Source organism: Xyrauchen texanus, chromosome 21 (genome assembly GCF_025860055.1).
Source record: "Xyrauchen texanus isolate HMW12.3.18 chromosome 21, RBS_HiC_50CHRs, whole genome shotgun sequence".
NCBI classification, from domain to species: Eukaryota; Metazoa; Chordata; class Actinopteri; order Cypriniformes; family Catostomidae; genus Xyrauchen; species Xyrauchen texanus.
This window is the reverse complement of record NC_068296.1, coordinates 8818781-8830817: the sequence shown is the minus strand read 5'-3', so window position 1 is coordinate 8830817 and position 12037 is coordinate 8818781. Positions and strand designations below refer to the sequence as shown.

The 12037-nt window shown below is 37.4% G+C and overlaps 2 protein-coding genes across 2 annotated transcripts in view; both read right to left on the bottom strand.

Moving 5' to 3' along the window:
- The window catches only part of LOC127661290 (AT-rich interactive domain-containing protein 3B-like), a 60508-nt gene extending 58725 nt beyond the window's left edge, over positions 1–1783 (bottom strand). The window contains exons 1-2 of the mRNA XM_052151922.1: positions 1766–1783; positions 1231–1529 (exon numbers count right to left, since the gene is read on the bottom strand). Coding sequence (XP_052007882.1) covers positions 1231–1266 — 36 coding nt within the window. The 5' untranslated portion in view covers positions 1267–1529; positions 1766–1783. The remainder of the gene's footprint in view (positions 1–1230; positions 1530–1765) is intronic.
- A 719-nt stretch (positions 1784–2502) lies between these two features.
- Positions 2503–9700, bottom strand: LOC127661581 (protein FAM219B-like). The gene is made up of 6 exons (XM_052152343.1): positions 9523–9700; positions 7633–7741; positions 7382–7475; positions 6881–6955; positions 6740–6782; positions 2503–4454 (listed from the first exon to the last, which is right to left on the bottom strand). The coding sequence occupies exons 1-6, from the start codon at positions 9592–9594 to the stop codon at positions 4305–4307; spliced, it is 543 nt and encodes a 180-aa protein (XP_052008303.1). The 5' UTR covers positions 9595–9700; the 3' UTR covers positions 2503–4304.
- Between the last annotated feature and the right edge of the window lie 2337 nt (positions 9701–12037).

Genomic DNA, 12037 nt, shown 5'->3' with positions numbered 1-12037 from the left:
TTTTCTCGTTCATCTTGAACAACGGCTCCAGCCTCGTTGTAAGCAAAGACAACGATGCACTGTGTTTGTTTGATGGCTGGTTATGAGGCAACGTGGTCAGTTAGATCATTGTTCGGTTCTCAGGTCAGTGGAAAAATGGTCAGACTCTTGAGATTGCTTCTCAGTTTCACCGCCTGAACACCAACACTCTTATGAAAAGCAGCAGGGGTACGTGTGTGTGTGTGTGTGGCTTAGCCGGGAGCTGCAATGTAAACTAAAGCCTATTGGCTTTATTTTTTTTTAAGGCACGAGCCATTCGACAAGTAACCATCGAGAGTACAAAACAGCTATTCTTCACAATACTTTTGGTTTAAGAGAATTAAATTTTAAGATGTCTAAAAAGTAAAAACAGTTCAATTTTGGGATCAAAGTGCAGGCCCTTAATAAAAGCAGCATGTTTTTACATTCAAATTCTTCTAGAGCAGTGTGTGTGTGTGTGTGTGTGTGTGTGTGTGTGTGTGCCAAATGTCCAGAAAATGATAATAAAACCTAAAATCACCAACACTGTGGCTCACCATGATGAAAACTACCTCATAAAAGGTACTAAAGGATGTATAACGAAAAACATCTACAGCAAAGATTAGTATGCAGTTTTGCTTCTCAGTTAAATTTATCCCCACTATGATATACAAACAAATGGATGTTCAAAGCAGCAGCAGCACCACAAGGTTTAAACAAAAGACTGGTGTTTACAATATTCTAACATTTAAAATAATATTTACATTTAAATAACTCTCATTAGCGAGTTATTAACGCATCATCACATTTAGAACAATTAATTTCCATAACCTTTCCAGTTGCTTGTGATTACTGGGAAATTATTGTACACCAATTAATCATTTAGATCGATTAGTGAACCGGTTCGATTCAATGAAAAGAGCCGACTCAAAAGAACGATTCAATATCAAATCAAACATCACTGTAGCTTGCTATAAAGTTACTCTACGCAAGATGCATTTTTGTCAATTAAATATTTTAGAGCGAAGCATAACTTGAAAATGTATATTTACTTGAATTGTAATAATTTCCATTACCTCAACAGTGGCTCGCAATACCTTAATTATTTAATTTAATTTAATTATTAATAGAGTAGCCTACACATATATTCCCATGACTTTTCAAGACTTCGTGAATTTCCCAAGACTATTTAAAAATTCTCTCATATAAGCGAGTAAATCCTGGTCTGCTCACCATCTGTGTTTTACTGCTGCCGGTGTTGTCCACCATTCCTCCACTCCTCCCAATCTCCTCGATGTCTCTCTCAGTCACTGTCCCGTTGATAAATCGTGCACGCGCACCGGTGACACTTTCCGTTCGTCCACCGAGCGCGTGTGAATCCGGTGCGCGTTCAGCCGCTGATATCTCTCCGTTTAAATGAGCAGGACCCCGATCTCAGACCTCCGGCCCGCCTGGTGTTCAGATAACAACTCCCCTCCGTTCCAGTCTCTCTCTATGTTAGCCGTTTCCTACCCCCGCCCCGCGCGAGCGACCTGCACACGCTGCGTGAAATGAGTTTACAGAACCCCTCTAACTCACACAGCAGAATAATACACGTGCGTTTGGTATTCTGAAAATGATACTAAATTATTTTTATAATTATTAAAAACAAATTATAAACTAGTAATGATAACAATAAATGAGATATTGAGAAAATATTTTAGAACTATAAGTATCTGTCATGAGACGGTATGCTGAAACTCTTTAAGATACCAAAAAAGCAGCCTACCTACACAGCATTGTTAGGCATCGTAGGCGACAGTGATGCCCAAAAATGCAGTCTAGGTTGGCATTCACTAAGTTTTGTGCAGAGCCTTATGAATTTGATGAATATGTTTATTTGTGGTACTGTAAGTCATTGGACTCAGTGAGCGTTACACAAGCGCGCCCTCTAGTGTTCATATGTAGTGGGTGCAGTTTTACAGTTGCTAGGAAAAATATTTATAGTTTGTTGAATTTTGTTTTGTAAAAACTGGGATTATGTTTTTATTCCTTTAAAATCCCTGTTTAAGATTCAAACTGCATAAGTAAATGGTCTGCACTTATATAGCGCTTTTTTTAACCTTAGAGGTTACACTGTCCCAATCACCCATCCACACTCACACACCAATGGCGACAGAGATGCCATGCAAGGTGCTAGCCTGCCATTGGGAGCAACTTGGGGTTCAGTGTCTTGCCCAAGGACACTTCGGCATGTGGAGTCATGTGGGCCGGGAATCGAACTGCCAACCCTGAGATTAGCGGTCGACCCGCTCTACCACCTGAGTCACAGTCGCCCCGTAAGGCCAAAATAATATTCAAACCTCAACCTTTAAACAAGGCTTTGTCAAGGCAACATCAAGAGTTTGTCTTTACTAGTAAAATAGTATGTAATTTGAATGTTCTGAGCCCATGCTGATATTCAGTTGTCAATAACAACATTCAACAATCATTAATAAAAGCATTAAGACAGCTATAGTTTAGGTATGTTTCCTTTAATTTCACACAGTTAAATACAAATAATATTTTTCTTACAACAAAATAAACGTATTTTAAGTTATTGCGTGTTAAGTCAGTAACTGATTCATTGTGGCTACAAAGAGGAATTAAAGTGTTTCGTTGCATAGTGTTGCAGATTGTCAAGTCTGATGCCAAACATGCATACAGTACACGTGAATTGCAGACACTAATGTTACACAACACTTGTAATACTCAAGCAAACATGTATTTTTTTTTTTTTTGCTGTTTTTTCAGAGGCGGATACAAAAATTCCAGTATTTCAACTGAAATTGGATACAAAATAACACATCCCTCACAGCAGGTTAACTAAAGTAATACTCGCATAATAAAAAAATGAAAATAAACTTAAAATTTAACTGCCCCTAAAACCGAAGGAGAACCAGGTGTTTTTAGTAACAAAACATAAAGAGAATAGTGCAATACTTGTACAATAGAAGTGTTTTTTTGTCAAATCATACATTTTTAAAGCATCAATTTGAAAAGGAAAAGCTCACAGATGAACGATAAAAAGAGTTAATAAACACACTTTATAACACAGAGACTGGATGTCACCCAGTCCTGAAACTCCATAGCAGAGTAGTAAATAATACATGAGCTCTATAGAAGAAACACTCAAACATACACACACACACACACACACACCCACACCCACACACACACCCACACACACACACCTATAAATTCAGTTAGTCTCAACTGTATGTAAATTAGTGTCAGGTTTCTCAACATCAGTAACACTCCACTTCCTCCAACACGGTGCTAAATATGGGATGGAATTATAGGCATTTTGTTTTCAAGTTACACTAGTCCACATCCTGAGCTTTCTGACCCCAACAAAAAAGCGATTTTGTTTTTTGTTTTTAAACTCAAACACATATAAAGACCTCTAAAACAAACATCACTAGTCTTTGACTGAGGAAATCAGTGAAAGTCACATATTTCAATTAAATAAGGGCCTTCGTTTCATACTTCAGAGTTCAGTGCCATCGTGCAGGTGGGGGTGTGATAGGTAACAATCGCTGCAATGAAGTTTTAGTTCACTCAAAGGTGAAAATTCGTTCATCATTTACTCACCCTCGTTTTGTTCCAAACCTGTATGACTTTCATCTATGGAACACAAAATGAGACATTTAAGAATGTATGGAAAAACAGTGGTGACTGCAATCAAATTGGACAGTGATTTTTACTGCCAAGCTCCAAAAAGTAGAGCTTGGCAGTACTTAAATCTTAAAAGTAGTGCATATGACTTGTGAGCTATATTCCAAGTCTTCTGAAGTTAAATACAATAGCTTTAAACAAAGAGCGTGCCCCAATTCATCATTATTCACTGAAAATCTTCTTTAAATCAAATATGAATTACTGGTAATTGCACCACACCAGGTTTGACGTCCACTGATTCTAACTTGTCGGATGAAAAGTGCTTCTTTGGCATTCTGCTAAATATCTCCTATTGTGTTACAAAGAAAGCTACACCGGTTTGGATCAACACGAGGGTGAGTAAATGATGACAAATTCTATTTTTGGGTGAATTATTCCTTTAAGAGCAGCTTTGATTCAAGGTAAAATTTTTGATTAGTAACTAGACACTGGCCTTAAACAACAACAACATCCAAAACACTTTGTGGTTTTTAAAAACATCATAAGTACTCGAATGATACGTTTCTGCTTCATTTCACAAATGGGAGTGGCGCCACAGAAGTTTAACATGATGGCCAAACCGAATATCAAGTTGTAGATGTCTGGGTTCAGCGCTGGTGTTGCGGGTTCGATCACTGCACGCAGCAGGACGACACATCTGAACAGCAGCACACGGAGGAGGTCAAGGCTTTAGGGGGGATCAGGTCCAGGTCTTCATCATCAGGTATTTCATCCAGGTGATAACCGTCCTTTAACAGCTGTCTGCTCAGGTCTGGATGCACCTGAGGAGAACAGAAGAGACTGTTTCAGCTTGATGGGACAGACAATGAGTCTCATTCACAATGGCTGTCAAATAAAAATATGAAATTTAAATATTCATCAAACTGAAGATAAAAATGCACATTCGAATACTAAAATGAGCAATTGAATTCTGGATGTGTGCCAAGCTCTGAGGATTGCTTACATTTTTGAGCTAAAACAGATGTAGTGCAACAAATAAATCAGAGACGGTGCCTCGAGCTTAAAAGTTAAATGTCCTTCTAAATTGACACAGTGTCTAAAAAATGTGCTTTACTGATGTTGAGATGTTGAAAATAACTGCAAGACACGATGCAACAGTCAAAGATGTCCATCTAGTGCATGCTAACATAAAACATTTTTAAAAAGACGGATGCATTCAGAGTGAACGGCCCCCAGAGGTAGAGGTCTCTGGCGGTTGTGTCTTGACTATTCCTTGCTCTCTTAATTGCATCTCGCTGCATAAGCACGTACATACATGCAACTATATTTAATGAAAACCTTTGTAGTACTGCTGGGCTTATGAAGCTTGAGTCCATAGTTGCACTATGGCACACATGTACCGGCTACTGTGCAACACAAAGTTAACATGGAGCCATCTATTGTAGCGTTTCTTTTCTTGTTCTACTTTTTTACTAAATATTTGAGAACATGATCTGAGTAAATCTTAGGAATTGATCCGTTTACAAACATTTGTTAACAGCCAATATGTTATTTGCAATAAACAAATCACTGTAACATTGCTGACATGTTTATATTGATTTGTTACACCCTTTTGTGGATGTAGGAGACAACGTCAATTTAAAAATCAGATGTCGTGTCGATTTGTCCGCCCACTTCAAATAATGTCTTAATGGCAATTCGAATTGTGGTAATATTTCAGTGAAAAATTCGAATTTAGTTTCTCAGCCCTGTTGCATTTACATTTATGCCTTTGGCAGACGATTTTATCCAAAGCAACTTACAGTGCACTTATTACAGGGACAATCCCCCCGGAGCAACCTGGAGTTAAGTGCCTTGCTCAAGGACACAATGGTGGTGGCTGTGGGGATCGAACCAGCGACCTTCTGATTAACAGTTATGTGATTTAACCCACTACGCCACCACCACACATAGGGATATCATTGGCTATCCAATGATAGCCCTATCATTTACGTCTGAACGCTTTCAATCAGAAATAGGTTTCTCACACCAATATTAATTGTAATTAATAATAATTTCTGGATAAGGATTGAAATAAAAAAATATATATATCTACATTTTATAGAGACCGCAATAATGAAGAACATCTGCTAGCCAACGCAATATTGTACAGACTAGACAAGACTAGAAAAGAATATATTAACTACAAAAATGTCCATGACATTTCTAATTACTTTTAAAGATTTAACTTGACTTTTCCAGGCCTGGGAATACTTATTACAACATTCCCTGATGTTTTCAGGTTTTCCATGACTGTGGGAACCCTACAGAAATCCTTATTCATCCATTTCTTCGCATTTATTTCTGGAATTAGAATCAAATTTACAACAATATATATGTATTAAAAATAATAACATTTTATAACTAAGTGACCCTACAATAAATTTGACTTATTTCAGAGTAAGTATGAGTTATAGCTCAATCTCATTATGCATTAAAACAAGAATAATCTGTTCAGCAACATATTTAACACTAATTAATGTGCAAAATCATCTTTTGTTGACATAAGTAAGCAATTATTAGTGAATGAGAGTCAATGCTCTGGGTCAGTTATTGGCAGCCAAGTTACTAAGCAACAGACGAAGATTGTAAACTGGGAGTTTGGTGACCGGCACTGCTACAAACACAAACATTACAAGATTAATTCTGAATACTAGTGACCCAGAAACTACAGAAACGAGTGCAGCTGTTCAGGACAGAACATATCTGCTTAATGAAAAGTTACGCAACGGTATAATACATATTGAATGAATAGGACTGCATGTAATCTGGACAAGCATAATTCCACAGAAAGCACACAGATTTAAGCATCCAAAATTAAAAACTTTTTCACATGCCCTACCCCATTGCATGTTGGCTTATTAAACATGTATTGCAAATTTGATAAAACATTCAGCCACCAAAAAGAGTGATAAAAGCTAAGTTTAGCACATTTAAAAAAGTATTCCACAGGAATATACAGATTTTTCAATCACAACCAGGGTCATATATTGGGGAAAAAAAGTGTTCTATAGTGGCTATTTATTAATTTAATTAATGTAATTAGGCTTGTATGCAAGCGCCTCACCTCAGCTGAGGAATATCCAGATGAACAATCCAGCTCTCTATCACTAATGAGATTAAACAGTGCACAATAAATCATAACATTCAAGACTTCCTGATTGTTAATAACTGTGAGAGCATGTTAATAATTGAGAGGCTGTCGTACCTGTCTGAATCCAATGAGATGAGTGAATCTTCTGCTGTCTGACTCAGAGCAGCGTATCCCTTATTAAACTTCACACTGCAAACATTACACAATAATTCAATACCAATAAGGAAAAAAGAATATAACAATGAAATATTTAATGGCATGTTGTCCAGACAAGAACATGGTTTCTTGTCCCTTTTACGATCGGTTTGTTTGAATTCGATGAGAAGAAATAAAAGAGGGCTTGAAACACACTACAATCATTCACATAAGCCAGACTGATTTACCGTACAGGACACGCGGGAACCTGTTACGTCCTGTTGAGTTTTAAACATCTTTCAGAAGGGTTCTTATGGAAGGCAAAAACTATACTATCTAACTATAATGCATATTCTTGGCTTACAACACACGCAGATAACACATAAGCACAACAAGCAGACCAAAGAGGTTTAAATCAGGAAATAACTGCAGAAAATGTTTAAACACAGGATGTCTGTTTATCACAGTCATAAGACTCACTTCTTTGGTTTGCGTCGGGGTTGTTGAAGCCCAGGCCTTCCCAAGCTGAAGCCCCTGTTGTGCAGAGCTCTTCTGGCCGAGTCTCTGTGTTTCTCTGCAAATAATACAACACATAAACACACAGCACAATCGCACACACACATTTACACATGACAGGCTACACATCAGATCATGCTTTACATAGTTGTGAAAACATTCAATTCAAAGCAAATAAGTTATTGAATACTTCTTGCATTTTCAGCAGTACTTACGGAGTTTCATGTGGAACGCAGGTGCTTTTGACATGATATACGGTCCTCTCTTCTCTACCACTTTGATTCTCTCATCTCCTATCTGTGGCTTCTCACTGCTTTCAGCACTCTGATGATTAAAGATGATTTGTTCGGTCAGTTCAATTGATTTTATGGATCAACATGCTGACACGTGTCATTTAGTCAAATAAAGGAATAATTTAATTATATATATAATTAGTGTGAATAGTATATGTTCTGTGCCATATTGTATTTTGTTAAGGTGTACTGTATGAGTAATATAATGATAATTAAATATACAGTGACAAGAAAAAGTATGTGAACCCTTTCAAATTAGCTGGTTTTCTGCCTTAAGCTAAAAACACACAACAAATGTTAATCTTTCATGTCTTTATTGAACACGTCCCATTAAACATTCACAGTGCTGTGGAAAATGTAAGTGAACTGTTGTATTTAATAACTGGTGGATCCTCCTTTGGCAGCAATAACCTCAACCAAACATTTCCGGTAGCTCCGGATTAGACATGCACACCGTTCAGAAGGTATTTCAAACCATTCTTTCTTACAGAAATGCTTCAGCTCAGCCATATTCTTAAGATGTCTGGTGTGAACAGCTCTCTTGAGGTTATTCCACAGCATTTTTGTTTAGTTAAGGTTTGGGCTCTGACTAAGCCACTCCAAAAGGTGGATTTTCTTTTTTTTTTAAGACATTCTGTAGTAGATTTACTTCGATCATCACCCAAATTCTACTGCGCTTCAGTTGGCGCACAACCACCCTTCCATTATCCTGTAGGATAGCTTGAAAAAACTTGGGAATTAATTTTTCCCTCTATGATGGGAAGCTTTCCAGACACCAAATAATGATGCTCCCTCCACCGCACTTCCCCATTGGGATGATGTTTTCATGTTGGTATTCAGTGCCCTTTTTCACCATACGTAGTGCTTCATTTTCTTACCAAAAATTAAACCTTAGTTTCATCAGTCCACAAAAGTAGTGTTGTGGCATGTCAAGATGGTCTTTGGCAAACTTCAGGCACACAACGTTTTTATTTTTAAAAGCAGCGGCTTCCTTCGTGATGTCCAGCCCAGGACACCATGCCGGTTGAATTTTTTCCGCATAGTAGATTCGTGAAAAGAGGATGTTAACCAGTTCCAATGATCCCTTCAAGTCTTCAGCTGTCACTCTTGGGTTCTTTACTGCCTCATTGAGCATTCTGCAGTGTGCCCTTTGAGTTGTCTTGGTTGGACGGCCACTTCTAGGGAGAAAAGCTACAGTACTAAATCGCCTCCATTTACAGACAATTTGTCTAACTGTGGACAGATAACTATCTAAGCTCTACGAGATAACTTTGCAATCCATTCCAGCTTCACGCAAAGCAACAATTCTTGACGGTTGGTCTTCTGGGACCTCTTTTTTGCGAGGCATGGTCCACATCAGCAAATGCTTATTGTAAATAGATAACTCAAAATGTTTTGAGTACTTTTTATTAGTCAAAGTAGCTCCAACCCACAGCTCAAATCTCGCTTGGTCAATTGGATACCAGGTTTGCCAACTCCTGACTCTAATTAGCTTTTGTTGACGTCATTATCCAAGGGGTTCAAATACTTTACAACCTACACTGTGAATGTTTGAATGACGTATTCAATATCTACACGAACTTAATTAATTGAGTTTGTTCATTATTTCTACTTAGATCAAGATTCTCCACGAGAAACACAATACACGGATGACAGCATATAATCTAGCTGCTAATAAAGTTTTACGGTTGGTTAGTTTCTGTTAGAACACATAATCATCATTTATACGAGTGTTTAGTGATTATTCAGAGAGTGTAATCAAACGTCACATGATTGGGGCAAAAACACTAAATAAAAATCAACTAAAATGACCTTAAGTCTCGCCGCTGTTGACTCGTTGTCGGACAGTGTGCCCTGCTCTGCGCGCTCCTTCGTGTCGTTCATGTCTGTATCTCAGAATGAAGGTTTAAATGTGAAATCATGTCTTAAATGGCACAGATGAAACTCATGGTGACACTTTTAACGCTACAGTAAACAGACTCTTCTTCACTTGACGTCACTTTCAGCTCATTTAGCGCACTGCTTCCAACCACAGGCGCTCCAGTGGTTGTGCAGCCTGATATAATAGACAACAACAAAAAAGATATTTCAGTCTATGTCCAAAACGATATACTAGCATAGTGCTTACTGAACAATACTGCCAACTCTATTTTTTTTATAGTATGCAAAACATTGATATAAAATATATCAAGTTTGTGTAGAAATGTTTAACCCTTTATCAGTCTGACTAAATATTGAGCCAAAATGGAGATTAGTATTCCACACACTGCTCTGGTTGTATACTAAATTGCAATAGCTAAAGTTTATATTTCAGATCCCCAAAACCTTCAAGGAATAGTTCACCCAAAAATTTAAATTGTCTCATCGTCTGGGTAAGAACGGAGCAAAATGTAACTTTTTTTTTTTAACAAAAATCTTGAAGAAGTCTCCTTGGCTATCATGATTTCAAGCTCGATTACACTTCCTAACGCCATCTAGTGCTCTGCGCATGTGTCAATCGAGCTTGAAACCATGATCGTGCCAAGAGACTGCAATGGTAAGATGTACAGTAAAAAAAGGTGTCACATTTTGGTCTGTTCTCACCCAAAGCCGGTTGGATCGCTTCAGAATACATGGATTACACCACTGGAGTCTCATGGATTACTTTTATGCTGCCTTTATGTGCTTTTTGGAGCTTGAAAGTGTTGGACTCCAGTTATGGGACAAACATATGTTTCTAATGGTGACAGGATTTTGCTTTGCCAATTTTTTAAGTAGGGATTTTAATGGGGCTGCAAAAGAATAATCTTGTTTTTTGTCAGTTCAATTCAGAAATGTATTTTTCCATAATGTCCGTTGCAAAAATGAACAGATATTGACGTGGTAAAGCTTCATTTTTTTGTAATTTTATTTTGTTTGTGAAGTTAAAGCTTTTTTTTTTTTTTCTCAATCTCAGCTATATATCTGTACAAAAGTGAAACTGAATAAGGAAAACACACTCACACACTCTTTCAGTATTGCTTGGTTTATTAGGTCCATTATTATTTTATACAGGACGGGACAGAGTTTGACCCGCTGAACATCACAGTGAAGAGCAGAGGTAGTAAACCTCATTAAATTCACACACACACAAAACCTGTAAGAGAAAGAAAGACATTTAAAATATATGTTTTAAAAGGACATTAATTTAGATATTAACATCAGGATATTATCATGGTAAGAGTGATTTTAATTATTACTTTATGATGCAGAATTTAAAGGGGTCATGACATGCCTTTTTTATTATTTTGATATGTTGCTTGAGATTCACTTCAAAAAAATGTGCACAAAAAAAACAGTCATATATTTGTAAAACGTGATCATTTTCCTCCCTCATTCTGACCCTCTGTCAGAAAACACTTGATTTTAGTGCTGCTTCTCCTTTAAGATTTGACATTAAACGCCCACTCTGATCATTGGCTCTCTGCTCTTGACTGACCTGATACACTTCTACAGAAGGGATTAAAGGTAAAGTAGGCATTGATGTGTTGTTGTGGAGGCGGTCAGATGCAAATGTCTACCACAGTATGGCATTACAATGTGGAGGAAGTAGAGAACATGTCATTTTGGCAGCTTGTTTTAAAAACATTCTCTATTTTTACAGTGAGGATTTAGTTTTCAGTTCTGAAAATTACAGTATGTTTTTATAGTACAATGACCACTTGTATGTTAAAAGATCAAGTAAAATTTGATTTCTCATGTCATGACCCCTTTAATGCATCAAATGAAACGATGAGCATCGTCATGAACCCTAAAGTGTTTCAACATGGCTAGTATAATCACAGTAGTTATGAAACTGGTTTGGCAGTTTAAAGGAACTCCAGATTTCTCTGGGGACTTCGGGTAATAGCGTATTTTCACTGTTTATCACTGTTAGTTTAATAGTTGACAGTTGATAGTTAACAGTCTGTTTAATAGTTGCGTCACCGATGTGGAAGAATCCCCACTCACTGTGTATGAGACAATCACACTTTATCAATGCCCAGCTCCTGCAGTGTTGGTGTGAGTTCCTGGATCACATACGGGTAGATCTCCTTATGAGGACCCGATTTATCCTGACAAAACATTTCAGGGAATTTCAAACGCGTGCATAGTATGTTAATGAGACGACACAAGAGGTGGATTATACTCACAAACTTGCACTCAAAAACAACTAACCTCCTGCTTACTGATGATAATAACAGAGCAAATTTAAACAGATTAGCCCGTTTTGTAATTAAACATTAATTACTTTCAGTAAGTATAAAGATTAGAGGCCTACAGCTGTCTTGCGATAAAGTTCCACAGAAATTCTAAGGCCAGTTTAAAC